At 37.3% G+C, this 17,431-nt stretch overlaps 1 protein-coding gene across 2 annotated transcripts in view; it reads right to left on the bottom strand.

Moving 5' to 3' along the window:
- Window positions 1–17,431, bottom strand: part of tafa5l (TAFA chemokine like family member 5, like) — a 55,914-nt gene that overhangs the window by 31,836 nt on the left and 6,647 nt on the right. For both annotated transcript variants that reach the window (XM_048210588.1, XM_048210586.1), the window contains one exon: window positions 4,021–4,170. In XM_048210588.1, the coding sequence (XP_048066545.1) occupies window positions 4,021–4,170 (150 nt within the window). The remainder of the gene's footprint in view (window positions 1–4,020; window positions 4,171–17,431) is intronic.

Below are 17,431 nucleotides of genomic sequence, written 5' to 3'. Positions count from 1 at the left end.
GACCTGAATTAGTATGCATACAAAATTTGTTTTGAACCATCAGGTATTCTAGTACCAATACAGACTTTGAATAAGCAATAGCACTTGAAATAGTACCCAAACTAGTACTAAAACTGACTTTAAACTAGTACATCTACTAGCCCTAATACTGACTTTGATTTGGCACTCATACTTACACTAGTGCTGTCTTTGAACTAGTACTGACTTTTTACTTAACCTATTCATGTACATTTGAATAAATCTTGAAGTTATTACAGCTACCATTTAAATGTTTAAATTTTAAAGACCCAATTATGTAATTAAAAAGTAGATATAAAAACCACCTTATGTGCAGTTTAATATATTATACAACTCTTCAACTTTTTTTTTTTTTTTTTTTTTTTTTGAGTGCTGATTAATTACTAAATAATCTTTGGTTTTCTGCTAATGAAAATTTTGGTAAAAAAATTATTTTGGTGAATCCCTATCTTGAAGTAGTATGCCCACTAGCTCTAATACTGACTGTAGTACTAGTACAGATAATTGAAACAAAATCTCCCACATTCTAGTATCAGTTTAGTACTCATTCTAGCGTTAGTGTTGACTTTGAATTAGTACCCACACTAGCACTAAAAGTGCCTTTGGTACACAAAAGTGCAATTGATACACATATTAGTATAACTAGTAATCACTATTGACTTGAACTGGTACTCATACTAGTACAAGTACTCATATTTGCATTATTGCTGGCCTAGAACTAGAACAGATTCTACACATTCAGTCTCTCTAATATTCATAACCGGTTTTCCTCAGTAATTTCCAGAAAAATCCGTTTCCCTTTTCATCTCATCCTAAAATGGAAACACCTTGTATACTATAAACAAAACCGAAAAGGTGCTGATCCATCGCTGCCTTTAAAGCCCTGATCTAAAAACAAGCCTTTAATGTAAAATAAGAATATAGCCTTAATTATCATTAATGCATGTGAGATGCAAATACACACGTCTCATTGGGTATGGTGAAGTGCTCTAACTAGGCCACACAGGGAGCAGAGACCGGCAGATTACAGCGCACACGGAGTTTAGCAGATATTTTCGTACCCTATTTGTTTCATGTGAAGCCTGATGAGGCTCCTGAGCTGCGCTCTCCGCTATAGAGGCAGCCAGTGAACACATGGCCTCCTGGGGAGCTGTGTGCCTCTGCTCCAAACTCACTGATCATTAACTGCGTGCAAATAGATAGAACAAGAATACTTTCTCTTTCAGGGTCACTGTATATGGGGCAGGCATATGCAAAATCTCCCCAGAAAAAGCAGCGGAACAAGAATCAATATAAACAGCCCACAAAACCAGATAATTTCCTGTTCCTCTCTGCATATTAAAAAAAGATACCACCCACTGACCAGTGCGTTTGTGTGGAGAGAACGAGTCCAGCTTCAAAAAGGATGAATCACACCCACACACACACTGTTTCCCATGGTACCTCTGTTCTGCATCACGACTCAATTCGTCTCTCTGCGTGCATGCAACACCTGAGCCGGCTCCGTCCAGCACACCTACGCTGATTTAGACGTCTACAGGGACCTGACTCGCACATGCCCTCCCTCGCTCCCGAGACCCTTGACCATCTGCCCCCGGACTCATCTGCCAGACACAGCCTCACCTGCAGACTGCCATCTAACCGGAGAGAGCACAACAGTGAGCGCAGGGTTCAGGAAATAGATTTCCATTCATTTTCTCTAACTTAGAAAATAATTCAATAAAGTAGTGCAAAACTATAAATATATTTGGGACGGGTTGCCTGAAGGACAAATCGACTAATCTGTTGACTAATCTTAACCAGAAGCCCTGAAGCATTTTTAAAACATTTTTAACTTGAAGCATGGAAAATAACAACAACAAAGCAGTCCCTAAATAAAGCACCACCACTAACAATATCTATCTATCTATCTATCTATCTATCTATCTATCTATCTATCTATCTATCTATCTATCTATCTATCTATCTATCTATCTATCTATCTATCTATCTATCTATCTATCTATCTATCTAATCAATTCAATCAATTCAATCAATCAATGCTTTTTTTTTACATAATATACTTCAAAGACCCTGAAAATAATGGATCTATTTCCACAAAAACATATAGCAGCAAAACGGTTTTCAACATCTGCGTTAGCATGATTAGCATAATCAGCATCATTTCTGAATTATTGAACATAATACTGTTTAATATTACTGTTTTTAACTTGTTTTGATCAAATAAATGCAGCGTTATACCATAAAGGCCAATTCACGCCAAGAATGAAAACTATAAAGATAACGATAACTACAGTCAAACTAAAAATTATTCAGATACTAGATATAATTTTTTTAATATTTTTACTAGTGGGTGCAGGACACTATAGTTCATTTATGTAAGTGAGGATAGCAAAATAAAGTAAACTGTGACATATTATACCCCAAAAAAATTCTTCATACAGTGGACTACTAGTAAAATTGATACAAAAAAATTTGGGACCAAAAAATTATTCAGACACTTTGACCAGACCATGTTTTGCTTAAGTGTTATCTGATATAATTAGGATTAATTTTGTCTTACACTGTTTAATTCTGATATCTTGTCATATTTTATTACCATTTTTTAAACTATAGCAAATAAACTGTGATAATGTGTGAAATGTTGAAGGTGTCTGAATAAATTTTGGTTTGACTCTATATTAGCGTCCACACTAATGCACAATATCGTTCTGTTTATCATAAGTGTGCTGCAGTTTTGTCATCTGTCCTTTTAAATGCTCAAGCTCTTTAAGCAGGATGGATTCTGATTGGCTGTAAATTGCTTTATCATTCATCATATGGAAAACATCATTCTGAAAGTGATTCCGATCATGATCATGATTCCGAAATGACGATATCATTTCTTTGTGCTGTTATTGTTACAAGCTGTGGTGTGGACTGTAAGAGTGATTTTTAATACTATATCTTTATTATTATCTTTATAGTTATCATTCTTGCCTTAAGAGAGTTTAAAAAAGAATAAATCTGACCCCAAACTTTTGAACAGTGTGTGTGTGCATGCATATATAGTGCTCCAATTCCATGTAAATGAGGCTGAAATCACACTGACTTATGGTTTCATACATTTACACTAAAAAATCCATTTCTATTTAAAATTCCATAGTCCTTCTGTTGAGCTCTATAATGCAGGAGATATGATGATGAGATGAGAAGTAGTAGGTAGACTGACTAGATGCTAGATGGACATTTACTGTAATTTCTACATTCTTTAAAACTTGAATTGTCTCTGTTCAGCTGTCACAGGGTATATTGTACAGCATGTGTGTGTGTGTGTGTGTGTGTGCGTGTGTATGCAACAGGTCCTTCTTTAATGGATCCACTACTAATGGAGCATGAAGGCAGCAGAGAAAGCCAATAAAAATCAATTTCCCACAGCTGTAATTATGGTACTCTCTTGGTTAATTACTCTGGTCTTGCCGTTACAAAGTGCTACTAATGTGTCGTTGAAGAGCTCAAGCTGTAGCATTACCAAAATCACCACTGCACTGAAGAAACTAGCTACACGACCCCAGCTGTCAGGAGAGTTGGGTTTATTTGCTACAAAAACAACTACCACCATCATATTCAGGTTTACAACCTAAGAAAAGCAAAAAGCTTCCAACCCCATGAGATCCTCCGCCACATCCGGCGCTCGGCAGAACAGACAAGCTCAAATATTCCTCCTAAACCACAGTGACAATCAAAATCCAAAGATTACATTTTTTCTTTCCCTTCTCACCGATCCTCGGCCGTCACAGCACACACTGCAGAGAGGAACATTTCTTTACATGTAGCAAGTCTGACTATTGTGTTATATTGCGTGATACAAGATTTTGACACGAGACAAAAAAAAACAATGCAATGCAAATTCAACAGTGAAGTCGAATGACATGACGTGGCTTGTTGCATGCTGTGAGCGGATATATGTGTGTGTGCACATGCACACAATGTGAGAATGTGTGTGCGGGGGCTGCATCTCACCGTCCACGCATGCTGGTCGGGCCCGTGTGGTGCCAGCGATCTGTCCTCTCCGGCAGGCACAGCGGGCTGTCTGCCTGGCGATAGTGCGCTTGGGTTGACTGCTGTCTCTATTCAACATCACTATCTCACATGTGCCTACTGCCAACTGACCTGTGGAGGACACACACACACATACATTTCAGAAAGCATGGCTTTGAAAATAAGAATATCAATAGTCAAGTCTTGTTATATAAACTTCATCATGAAGGTTTAATATCCCTTAAAATGACCCTATCTTTGAGTGCATTGTTATGTACCAGTCTGAGAGTCATTGCCAAAGCAGTCATGGAGGGAAATAAACACAGACGACTTACGGTAAAATAGAACAAAACATTTAAAGGAACAGTACACTCAAAAAAGAACACAGTCATTGTTCACTCAACCTCACGTAATTCGTGAAAAAAGTTTAACTTTCTTTCTTCTGCAGAACACAAAGGTATTTGTAAATCAATATAATGAAAGTGAACGAGAACTGAGTCACCACAAAAGTGGTTCATTTGACTTAAAAAGTGGCTCATTTGACTCAACAACTATATTCCAAATCTTCTAGTTATACAATTGTTTTGTATGAGGAATTTAGTGAATGAATCATTCTTTTGAGTGTTTGAGATTTTAAATGAATTGGTTGATCAAGCTCACAAAACTGGTCTGAATGATTCATGAATCGGACTGATTCGGTTCTCTAGTTCAACTCACTGACTCAGTGATTCGGTCTCAGAAGATACACCCAGTTTAACAATGAGGAACATCTGACTGAGCATCACACAAAGATAAATACACTGTAAAAAATTATTACAAGAAAATACTATTTCAGTCTTTCTACTTCAAAATTTCACCTTTAATTCAAGGCATTGCTTGACATTTCTTTGTAATTATTTCTTTGAAAATCATTTCTACACCATTTTTCCCCCGGTGTATCAGAAGACTGGAACACTTTTATGATGCTTTCTTGTTCTTTTTGAAGTTTGAAAGCGCAGTCATTTTTCAATGTAATATGGAAACTAACAGGCTGACAGATTTGGGGGATTTTCATGTCATTTTTGTGTGAAATATTCCTTTAAAATATATATCTAGTTCAACAGCTCTGAATACCTGCATAAAATCTGATTTTCTCATTGGCTATACTATGAAAATCATGCAAGACAAATACTAGATCTCTCCAAACATGTCCAGACAACCAATTTACTAGACATCTGAAACAAACCAGAATGTTTCAGAATAGGTAAAACTCATTTTGGTTTCTCGTCATGTCTTTAGAAGAAGAGACCATTTTAAAGTGTTACTCTTTATAAATGGTAGCTTTTTACTTCTCTTAAGGTGTTCATTGTTGTTCAAGCCTTTTATCAAGCAAAATCTCTCTCTCTTATATCCTCAGAGACCACTTCCCCTCAACGCTTTCTCTGACAAGCATAAACGCTTGGCTGAGTATTTTTTGACACTTTTAGTGTGATGGCAAAGCTTACAACTTCTATTCAAGTGACCACAATGACCAGCAAGCTTCGGAGAAAAAGAATGAAAAGTTCATAAAGTCTGGCTAGGCATTAGCTGACTCATACATAATCATAATCATAATTCACTTCGGAAAAAAAAAGTCTTCCTCTTTCCTTCACTTCCTGTCTCTGCTCTTTCTTTGTATTTGATCAAAAAGGAAAAGTGGCTGGGTACAACTCTATGAATCCAGCTGTTTAAAATGGCAATAAAAGCAGATTTACAATATTAATTAATCTTATGTGATACCGTTGAAGGGCCAACAGAGATGTGATGAAAGGGGATTTTTATATGTGTAATAGAACTCGGGAACAGTGATGAATCACCACCGTCTCCTGCTTTAAGATTCCTTTTCACAGGAAGCTCATCTCAAGGGCGCAATAATTCACTCCGATCAGACCGAACGGAGACCCAATCAGATCTCATCGTCAAAAAAAGGGCAAAATGGCTAACTATTGTCTCCAAAATGCAGTGACACTGCATCAGGACAACTTTAATCAACGCTTGATGAAAGACAGTCCGAAAAAGAAATCAGAAAACTCTATTCATGCACCATATTCTCTGTTCGCCAACGTGCCAGCCTTGATTTTAGCTTTAAGCGGCTGCTGATTGCAGGGCTGAACGGCTTATTGCTATTCATCATATTTTACACCCTCCCCACCCCAACATGCACAAAAACAGCAAAACCACCCTCCCGTTGGATTAGCACTTGACCCATTGAAATGCAAAGACAGCAGTGTAGAGCTGATGACCGCTACTGCTTGGTCAACAGTCGGCACAGACTGAGCTGATTAAGACGGACGTGCTGAACGCAAAGCTTGTACTCCCTACAGGACGACCAATTGGTTTCACAGTCCAGTGGCCTGAACAATTACTATTTCAAAACAATAGGTTAAGGTCAGCCAAGCTCGAGAAGGCACCTGCCTTTACTGGAAGATACCAGAGGAATTGAACACAATGTGCAATGGACAGACAGTCAGGCCCATTTCTACATTGAAAATGCTTGATATTTTTTTAAAACACTGGGAGCTGTTAATATAACTAGATGTACATTTTCTGAAGGACATGTGATAGTGTCTAAAAACACTGCATGAACTAATTTTCAGACCATTCTCGCTTGTGATGCACAAAAAAAAAAGTTTCCTCTTGCAACAGCACAACACTGTAAACCCGAATAAGTTGGACTAACTCAAAAAATTAAATTTTTGAGTTATGTTTCCAATTTTAAGTAAGCAGAACTATCAAGTTTTGAGTTTGTAGTACTCATGCATGTTAATTGGTCCTAACTTGAAGTACTAAGTTACTTCAAAAAAGTAACTGATTAACTTTTTACTGAGTTGAACTCAAAAAAGTTGAATGAGAATGTAAGTTAAGAAACTCAAAGTTTAAGTTACATTTTTATTTTGTACTTATACATTGTTATTGTTCTTAACTTAAAATATTTGAGTACACTAATTTATACATTTAACTTAAAATTATCAAAAATAGAAAATGCCAACTAGTTAACATGTTAATAATAGCATAGTATAGCAATGAGTACAGAAACTTAAAACATGTAACTTACCTTCTCTCAAACCAAGCCGCATGCACCACTTGTGACCATGATGGTAACTCTCCAAAAACCCACATTAATAGAAACTCTTCTAAATTAACATAACTAAACATAATCACTGCTAAATCTCCCTTCCCATTAATCTTGCACAAAACAAACAAACATTATATAACACTTTATTTAAGCATTTACTCTCGAGTACCATAGGAAAAGCATGCTGGGAAATAAAAAATCCCAGCCCAGTTTCAGTTAAACTTAAGTTAGTCTAAATTAAAAGAAATGAGATAATTCAACTCAAAACAATGAAACAGTTCAGTTTACTTGAAAAATGTCAGTGCTGTGAACTCAAAAGAAAAACAAAGTTCTAAATACTCATAACAGTTGATTTAACTGAACTAATTTGTTTCATTTAAGTTTGTCCTACTCAAACCATTTAAGTATTTTGAGCTTTAGGGTTTACAGTGAATACTAAACACACACCAAGAGCAAAACTTACATGCAATTTCAGGCCGAACGTGTCAGATGCAAAGTCTATTGAAATTGTTTTAACCTTGACGGCGATGGGGGCATCTTGTTGAGTGGAGATGAGAAATCCCAGCAGACATCATTATTGTAAAGACTATGGAGAATGCTGAAGGTCACCTCTCTCTGTCTCGCTCGCGCTCTCGCTCTGATCAGCCTCCTCCAAAATAGAGCCACAACCTCTTTCCATAACGGCCCACATTAATCCTCCACAGCTCAGAATTTAGATAAGAGAATTAACCCCTCCTTGAGTCCTCTGATGCTTCTCTGTTTGCCCCTTTTTATTCTGTTTCATTTCATACCGAGGTGTTTCTTCAACTACGGGTGCTTTTGTCTCTGTTAGAAAATAAATTCGTACTTTACACACTTGCACTAGTTAATTTGTCTGCTAACAACAGCAAATATACATGTACCACAGATGAATTCTGGGATTTTCCAATTCTGAAAGCCATGAACATCAACTTGAAGTTAGAGCTTGATTGGAAATTAAGTGCAATAAAAATATTTTATAAATGTATTATAAAAAGTGATTTTTTTATTTATTTAGATTTTCTTCACATATCACGTTTCATATTTTATTTCATTTATGATCTGCAGTCAGCTTTGGAAACCAAAAACACTAAATTTAAAAAGTGATTAGTGGCAAAAATTATAGTTTTCTTTAAAAAAATGTACATTTTCTTACTGTTAGTGTTTATTTGACTCTTTGTTTTGATTGTCATGTTTAAAAATTCAATAATTATATGCAATAATTTTATTTAAATAGGTCAAAATTACACCCAAGCATTGTGAAAACTAGAAAGAAAGAAATGAAGGCATGTTGAACATTTTCCAAGAGAGTGTGACCTTCATGTAACACAGTGGTTCTCAACCGGTGGGGCGCGCCCCCCCAGGATGGGAGGAAAAAAAACTGAAAAAAAAAAAAAATTGCAAAATTTTTATCACTAAACTACTGTCATAAAACGTTATAGTTTTGTATATACATAACTCCTAAATAAAAATTAAAATGTGTTTGGACTGATTAAAAAAAAAAGTTTTGAACAATTTGATTGGTTTGTCGATAGTGAGCGCAAATCGGCGCAAATGCAGGTGATAAGCGGTTTTATTAAGCGAGTCACTGAGTCGTTCATTCACGATTCGTTCAAACGGCCGATTCATCAAGAATGAGACAGATGTTTGTGAATGGGTCATTGAATCTTTGACTCAAACGATTTGTTCAAAACACTGAATCATTCAAAACACGGTTGAGTGTTGCTGTGAGATGCGCTATGTTGTGATCTTTGTTTGGATTCATCGGATCTATTTTCGCTGCTAAAATAGACAGTCATTATTTTGTCTAAAATGTAAGTGACTTAATATTATTAACTTGTTTGTTGAACTGTCATATCAGTGTCACATTTTCAATCGCGAGGTGATGGTCAATTAAGTGATGGTCAATTGTCAGCTCTCTTGGTCGTCAGGTCGTGTGATGTATGTTGCTGAACTGTATTCAAATGTTATAAATATAAAAACACCACATTTTGAAATTTAACTGCAGTATGTCAATTTTGTTTATTTGTGTGTGCTGCGCTCATAGACTTTAAAAAACGGCGCTCATTTGTTTGATTTCTCCTCGAGAAACTGCACAAGCCTCAAAAGTTTAAGGTCCTTGCACCCTGACTCAGTCCGAAACTGTCGTATTCGTTTTTTCATATTCGTCATTTGGTGGATCAATTGTCAAAAACCCCTCAAAATATTTGCTACGGATGCGAAAAATGCAGAAAATCGAACCATCCGAATTAATTTTTATGACGGACGGAAGTTTCAGAGGCTGCAAACGTATAAAACGTGAGGTCGTATTTAGTTATATATATATATATATATATATATATATATATATATATATATATATATATATATATATATATACACACACAGGGTGCGATTTGTATGAGGGGATGGGGGAATTTCCCCCCTTCTGGTCTATGTATCCCTCCCTCTGCTGAAATATTTTTATCCCCGGTGGGGATAAAAATTATCCCCCCGGGTGATGCTATTCCACAAACCACCAACAGAGCATATAAAATACCAAAAATAAAAATCTTTTTTTAAAACATCGCCAAGTAAAACGCTGCGTTTAGCCTATAGAACTGTCTCTTTACCACCACAACAAACAGGACACTTTTCAGACGCGCATTCCGACTTCGTCTCAGTGCCAGGCTCAAGTCAAACTAGAGCGGAAAAGGTGCAGGTGACGACAAGGGAGCTTCAGTTGAACAACAGTGAATTGCGGTCAGATGAGATTTTGTCAGGCTATGTCTGTAAAACTCAGAAAATGAACATGACTGTCCTATCAGCCGCTATACTGTGCTTGTGGAGCGCACTCAAGAATTGCATGCGCAAATGCGCCGGCGCGCGCTGCATAATGACTTTATTATAGCTTAAATAAAGCGCAAAAGAAACTACGAGCAATGATGGTCGTTGTTCTGTTGTAAGTGAAGTCATGAAATTGCCAAACATGCGATTAAAGCTGCCTCAAAACTGTGCATGCATGTAAACATGGTTTTAAAGCTATTGTTATCCATTTTGTTGGCCTTGAAACCCTGCGTACGGCCCGGCTTATTCTATATAAAAAAAAAATCTGAGGTAAACGTGTATGCACTGTGATCAAAAATAAATGGGGCCAAACGCGATTGAATGTAAAGGTTTGTGTCTCGTTATTCTATTAATAACTACCGATTGATTTTGCATTTCTATCAGAAATTAAGAATTATTAATGTCATTTTAGTGGTGCAAATATCTCTCTCTCTCTCTCTCTCTCTCTCTCTATATATATATATATTTTTTTTTTAATGTTTCTGTAACAGCTGCCAAAAAATAGTATATAGCACTGTGGTTTTTAACAAATTAAAAAAAAAAAAAAAAAAAAAAATTCAAAACATCCTTCCCTCTGTTTTTTCACAAATCGCACCCTGTATATATATATAAACGAATAAACTAGTCAGAATATAGGCTACAGTTAAAGCTTTCCTTTAGTTTTTGTGAAATGCTCACACGCACTGGGGCCCCAACTGCAATGAACCAGCTTTGGGGGGGGGCCCAGCTTGCAAAAGGTTGAGAACCCCTGATGTAACAAATAGGGGAAAAAAGTTAATTTAATACTTTTTAATTAATTTTAATAAAAATCAACCCCAGGGAGATAAATGTGCCTGTATTTGAAGAAACACGCACAAAACGACACACAAACCCATAAAAACAGCTGTGTGTTGCTGGCCAGGAACATCCATGGCATGAAATACCAGCATTCTGTCCATGTTTAACAGCCAGAGGATGAATGGGACGGATGGAGATAAGCCTCAGAAAACAGGATGGAAAGAGAGAGAAAGAGATAGAGTCGGAGGGTTTGATGTGCCAAAAGCTTGACAGCCATTCCATCACAGGTTGTTAAGTTAATTGATATGACAGGAGGTTTTTCTGCCTGTTTAGTCCAGACACGACAGAGCGAATCAAACGATAAGGATCTACATGCACCTGAGCACAGAGCAGCGCAGACCAGGTCAACAAACTCAGCTCTGCTCTTCTTCAGACTCTACTTCCCCTCTCAGAGGAAGTACATTCAGGTCTGCAGTGTCACTTTCAGCCTGAAGATATAGGTACAACTGCAAAGGAAACATGAAGCTCAAAGCTAGTGCGGTTCAAAACACCACCTCCTCTCCAAGCACAGCACCACAGGACAACTGACAGGAAGATGACACTTGTTTCTTTCTAGAGTTTGCAACAAAAGATAAGGGTTAGACAAAAACATTTTACTGCAAACTCTCACTGGTTTTCAATCACTTGAATCAGCGGGAGTGCTAAAAGTTTAACACACAATGAGAGTGAATGAATCTCATGAAACTCGTCAAGAACATGTTCAGGTTATATTTCATACAAATTCAAAAGGTAAAATATTTTATATACTTTGTATAAAGAAACATTTATGAATTCAATTTATCAATTGTCATTGCTGTTATGCAAAATAATAATAATAACAACAACAATGCAACACTACATAGGACAAGTGGTTTGAAGAATGGGTAGAAGATAATAATAATTAGATTATTAATACTAATGGGTGAATATTTTACTTTTAAGTTTTTGTAATTCGTTTTTGGGTTCTCATTCCTGTAATAGTAAGTTTTACTGTGCTACAGTAACAAAATACTGTAATACATTTTATGTAATAGGGGACCTTTTATAAGATGTAATATAAGTCTTTGGTGTCCCCAGAAAGTGTCTGTGAAGTTTCAGCTCAAAATACCCACAGATCATTTATTATAGCTTGTCAAATTTGCCTCTATTTGGGTGTGAGCAAAATCACGCAGTTTTGTGTGTGTCCTTTTAAATGCAAATGAGCTGCTGCTCCCGCCCCCTTTCCAGAAGAGGGTGGAGCTTTAACAGCTCGTGCTTTGGTTGCTCAACAACAACAAAGCTGGAGAATCTCACACAGCCAAAATGAGGATTGTCAGTAACGTGTTCAGCCTTACATTGTTCAAACCAGAGTCGGACTCTGATGGAGAGACTCAGGAAGAAGATACAACTTTTAGAATGCATCTGGAAGTTTCTGAACGGTTAGTGGATAAATGTATGTAGTTGCTGTGGAGTTGATTCAATTTATCTACTAGCATGTGCCGTCATGTTAATCTTTTGTGCAAAAATCCAGCGTTGAATTGACCCTCGTTTGTGAAGCAGTACGGCGTAAAATGACGGCATGGCAACAACACTCTACTACAACAACTCTTCCTCTTCTCTAAAGCAGCCCAACATGGTTTATAAATTTTCATAAATTTTGGGGTTTTTGATGTCACCAACCCGGGAAGAAGCTCATTGTAGCGTATTGGGCACGACAAGCAAGATCTTCAGAAAATAACTTAAATTTCAGTCCATTCCTCAGACAAAGCTATTGTACTGTTTTTTGTTTGTTTTTTTGTATCAGAAGATACAGACTTCAGTGCACAAGTCATATGAACTACTTTCATGATGTTTTATGGTGCTTGTTTTCATCCTTTTTAGATCCTGATCCCAGTCCACTTTCATCACCAGGAAGAGAGCAGTTCAGACATTTGTGTTAAACATCCTCTTTGGTGCGCCACAAATGACATGAGAGTAAAATGTGACTAAAATGCACTATTCTCTTTCTTTGTGGTGGAATATGATGTTCTTGACAGGCATCATGAGATTCACTCAAATACATCTCTTCAGTCCACAGACAGCCAAGCTAATCCTTTTGTTACTGTACGAGTGGAAAGGAGTGCAGCTTGAGCCACAGTTTAAAAACTGCCTCTCTGTAGAGTTTGTCTTTGCTGTTAACTGTTATGTTCAGCAATAGAGACGGCCATAACCTCCTGCATTGTGTACTGAAGAGCTAATTAACCCACACTAACCCTCTAAGAACCTGTTTAAACATCTATGTCATTTAGCATCAACCTCAAGTGGAATGAGGAAAGCTATAACAAAAAAATGATACAAGTTAGCAACAAGACAGGGAACAAAGGTCACACACTTCACACAACATCTGACAATAGTAAACTCAGACGGCATTTCTCAGGAGGAGAGAGAAAGCAGTGAAGCTAAAATACTGCAGAACATCATATCATTCATCTTCATATATTAGACACTCCAGAATTCCTCTCAGCTAGGAGAGAGAGAGAGAGAAGGGGAGAGAGAGAGAACAACGAAATAGAGCAGGGTGGCATTTGACATGAATTACATTTATACATACCCAGCAGCGAAAAATTTAAAAAATTGTGTGGCACAATGCTGCACAATTGATTTTGCCTTAAAAAGCTTTTGAATTTTCCATAAATATTCGTTCAGTTCTACGGCTTCATTACCTACAGAGGCACAAGTGGTTTCTCGCCACTAAATTTATGATACGGGCCATCATTAACATCTGGCATGCTGGGAGCTGGTGCCCTTTGTTGAGGAAGAAATTGCATTTTGCAAATTGTGCTGCTGGAAATGACATATCTGTCCTGCCCACCTACACAACATTATGACAATGGCATTTAGGGAGAGTGCAAAAATAACCAGGAATTCAAACCTTGTGGTTCAGCCAAGTAATCCCAGAGGACAAATTTATTGCTCAGAGGTTGCTCGTTTACAGCTCGAGAGAATTAATGGAGTTCTCGGTTATCTTTTATTAGGTATCAATTGTTTCAGATGTTTCTTCTACAAGGTTGTGCACCATTAGATAGTGATGGACGGATGGGCGGATAGATAGATAGAATGATAGAAAAGACAGACAGGATGATAAAACGATAGATAGGACAGACAGACATACAGACAAAATGAAAAAAAAGACAGAATGATAGAATGACAGACAGCTGGATGGATGGATGGATGGATGGATGGATGGATGGATGGATGGATGGATGAAAGACAGACAGACATAATGATAGAATGACAGACAGACAGATGGATGGATGGATGGATAGATGGAAAGACAGAATGATAGAAAGACAGACAGACAAACAGATAGACAGATAGATAGATAGATAGATAGATAGATAGATAGATAGATAGATAGATAGATAGATAGATAGATAGATAGATATTGGATGGATGGATGGAAAGACAGAATGATAGAAAAGACAAACAGACAAACAGAAAGAGCTACAAACAGATAGATAGATAGATAGATAGATAGATAGATAGATAGATAGATAGATAGATAGATACAGTAGATATTGGATGGATAGATATTGGATGGATGGATGGATGGATGGATGAAAGACAGACAGACAGACATAATGATAGAATGACAGACAGACGGATGGATGGATGGATGGATGGAAAGACAGAATGATAGAAAAGACAAACAGAAAGAGCTACAAACAGATAGATAGATAGATAGATAGATAGATAGATAGATAAAATGGCAGAAAATAGACAATAGAACAGACAGAATGACGAACAGGCAGACAGACAGACAGACATTACAGACAGAAAGAACGACAGACAGAATGATAACAGATAGATAGATAGACAGACAGACAAACAAACAGGCAGACAGACAGATAAAAACAGACAGAATGATAGAATGACAGACAGATAGATGGAATGATGGATGTATGGAAAGACAGACAGACAGACAGGCATTACAGAAAGACAGAACGACAGACAGAATGATAACAGATAGATAGACAGACAGACAGACATAGATAGATAGATAGATAGATAGATAGATAGATAGATAGATAGATAGATAGATAGATAGATAGATAGATAGATAGGATGATAGACAGGACAGACAAACAGACAGGCAGGCAGATAAAAACAGACAGAATGATAGAATGACAGACAGATATATGGAATGATGGAAAGACAGAATGATAGAATGACAGACAGATAGATGGATGGATGAAAGACAGACAGACATAATGATAGAAGGACAGACAGACGGATGGATGGATGGAAAGACAGAATGATAGAATGACAGACAGATAGACGGATAGATGGATGGATGAAAGACAGACAGACATAATGATAGAATGACAGACAGACGGATGGATGGATGGAAAAACAATGATAGAAAAGACAGACAAACAGAAAGAGCGACAAACAGACAGATACAGACAGAGATAGATAGATAGATAGAGATAGATAGATAGATAGATAGATAGATAGATAGATAGATAGATAAAATGGCAGACAGACCAAATGATAGAAAATAGACAATAGAACAGACAGACAGAACGACGGACAGGCATTACAGACAGACTGATAGACAGAAAAACAAGACAGAATGACAGAAAAACAGACAGGACAATAGAACAATTAATAGGAGAGACAGACAGACAGACGGGAATGTCTCAAATAATTTGGTCTTGGAAGGATTCGATGTGATGTTTGAGTTCACATTAAAATCTCTTGACTCTTCTGAGACACTGTTGAGAACTCCAGAAAAACAAACACAAGGCTATTGGAGTCTTTCTCTCGTGCAGGACAGGATGTGCTGAGAACTTCTGCCGCATTATAATTAGAAACATCCCTTCCCACCCACTGATACCCAAGCTTAACGGTGGAAGCCGAAAGGTGTCGGCGGTGGCATGGCGAAAAGTCCGTAGAGGGAACACTGACATTTCCAAATGTATTGTTAAATAAACTGGCAGCGCTGATGTTGGTGACAGCTCATCCATCTGTCTGTTCTGTGGCCCAGAGTGCACACCCACAGCCAAGCGCACTTTGATTTCCTGTCTTTGCCATGACGAATGGCGGCGCTTTGTGGGGGAGCTGTCAGGGCAGAATTCACAGCCACTCGCAGCGACCCACACATTTCTTTGTTACCGAACCCCCAAAAGGGCCTGACAGACCAAAGCACGTGTTGCAGGTAATGGGCCTGTCTTAAAAAGCACACAGTAGCCCTTTTATTACATCACTCTGTTGTACTGTAAATCCATTTCCTAAGCCAAACACCCTCCATCTGTCTCTCAGCCGTAGACACGTTTACTAATATGAATTATTCTCGTCTGTAGAGGGATTTTTGGATAACAGTCAGGGAACAACATCTACTACAAATCATGCCATTTTAAATCATTGCTGATGGTTGTCAAAGGTGGTTATGAAATTTCACCTGCCAAAAATCAACAGATAAATTACCCTCTTTGAGTGCACATCCAGAAAAGATCTCATGAAACTGTCTGACGAGCTACCATAGGTTTTCTGTCCTGTGTTGATGTATTTTTTATTGAAACATGAAGTTTAGGTAACACTTTATTTCAATAGTCCATTCTATCAGTCAATAGAGTATTAGTAGACATTCTGCTTAATAACTGATAACACTATATTTTGATGCTCCCCCAACAGACATTCTACTGACTATAAGTAACTTTGGGTAATGTCAACTTATTCTACTAAACCTAACCCTAACCTAACAGTCTACTTATACTTAAACATGTAGTTGCAAATTAATGAGTGTTTGTTAACATGTAGTTGCAAAGTTACTGTCTACAGTGGATTATTAAAATAAAGTCTAACCGAAGTTTAGGTGGGACATATTGCAAAATTAACCGATAGGGTTTAGTTATGTCACTACAATGAACAATTATTCAATGCGTGCTGGTTGATTGCAGGGGGAGGGACAATCTCATTCTACAGAGCATCTGACTGGACAAATATCTGTTTAGTGCAGGATGACTCATCAAGGATTTTGGCCTGTTTTCCTGGAAGAGAAAGACTGTAAAGTTTAAATGTATATATCTAAAAATAAAGTCAATATTTAGGAGAACATTAGCATATAATGCCCTAAAAGTTAAGACTAATGCCAAGTTCACACTACAGGACTTTAAACAGATTTAGAATTAAATTTAATTCAAATTAAAATAACCCTTTCACACATAAGTTTAAAACATTCTGGCTGATCTCCCAGCGTTAAGGGGACCATTATTTTAGAACGTTTCCCTTTACTGATGTATCGCTTTGTTCACCATGTCATCAACTATCTAATATTTCAATTCTCAAATATGTGCAAGTGAGTGTTTTGTAATTTAAAAACCTACATCACGATCTTGATCTTAAAGGTGCTAAAGAGGATGTTTTGTTTTATACATTTTTGCAATATTACTTGAAACTGTCTTTACTAACTGATAAAAGACTATTTATTAGGTGCACTAAAAGGAATAATATTAATATACATCATCTGTGCACGAGGTAGGGCCTTAAAAACATCAGCCATCATCGCGTAAACGATTGGCCCTCTGGCTTGTCAATCACTGCCGTGACGTTCCTTGTGAGAGACGAGCGCGGCTGCGCGCTCCAGTAACTTTCCACACTCCACAGGCGCCGCATGCA

The sequence above is a fragment of the Megalobrama amblycephala genome, linkage group LG12 (genome assembly GCF_018812025.1).
Source record: "Megalobrama amblycephala isolate DHTTF-2021 linkage group LG12, ASM1881202v1, whole genome shotgun sequence".
In the NCBI taxonomy this organism is placed as follows: domain Eukaryota; kingdom Metazoa; phylum Chordata; class Actinopteri; order Cypriniformes; family Xenocyprididae; genus Megalobrama; species Megalobrama amblycephala.
This window is presented reverse-complemented; position numbering and strand designations above follow the sequence as displayed.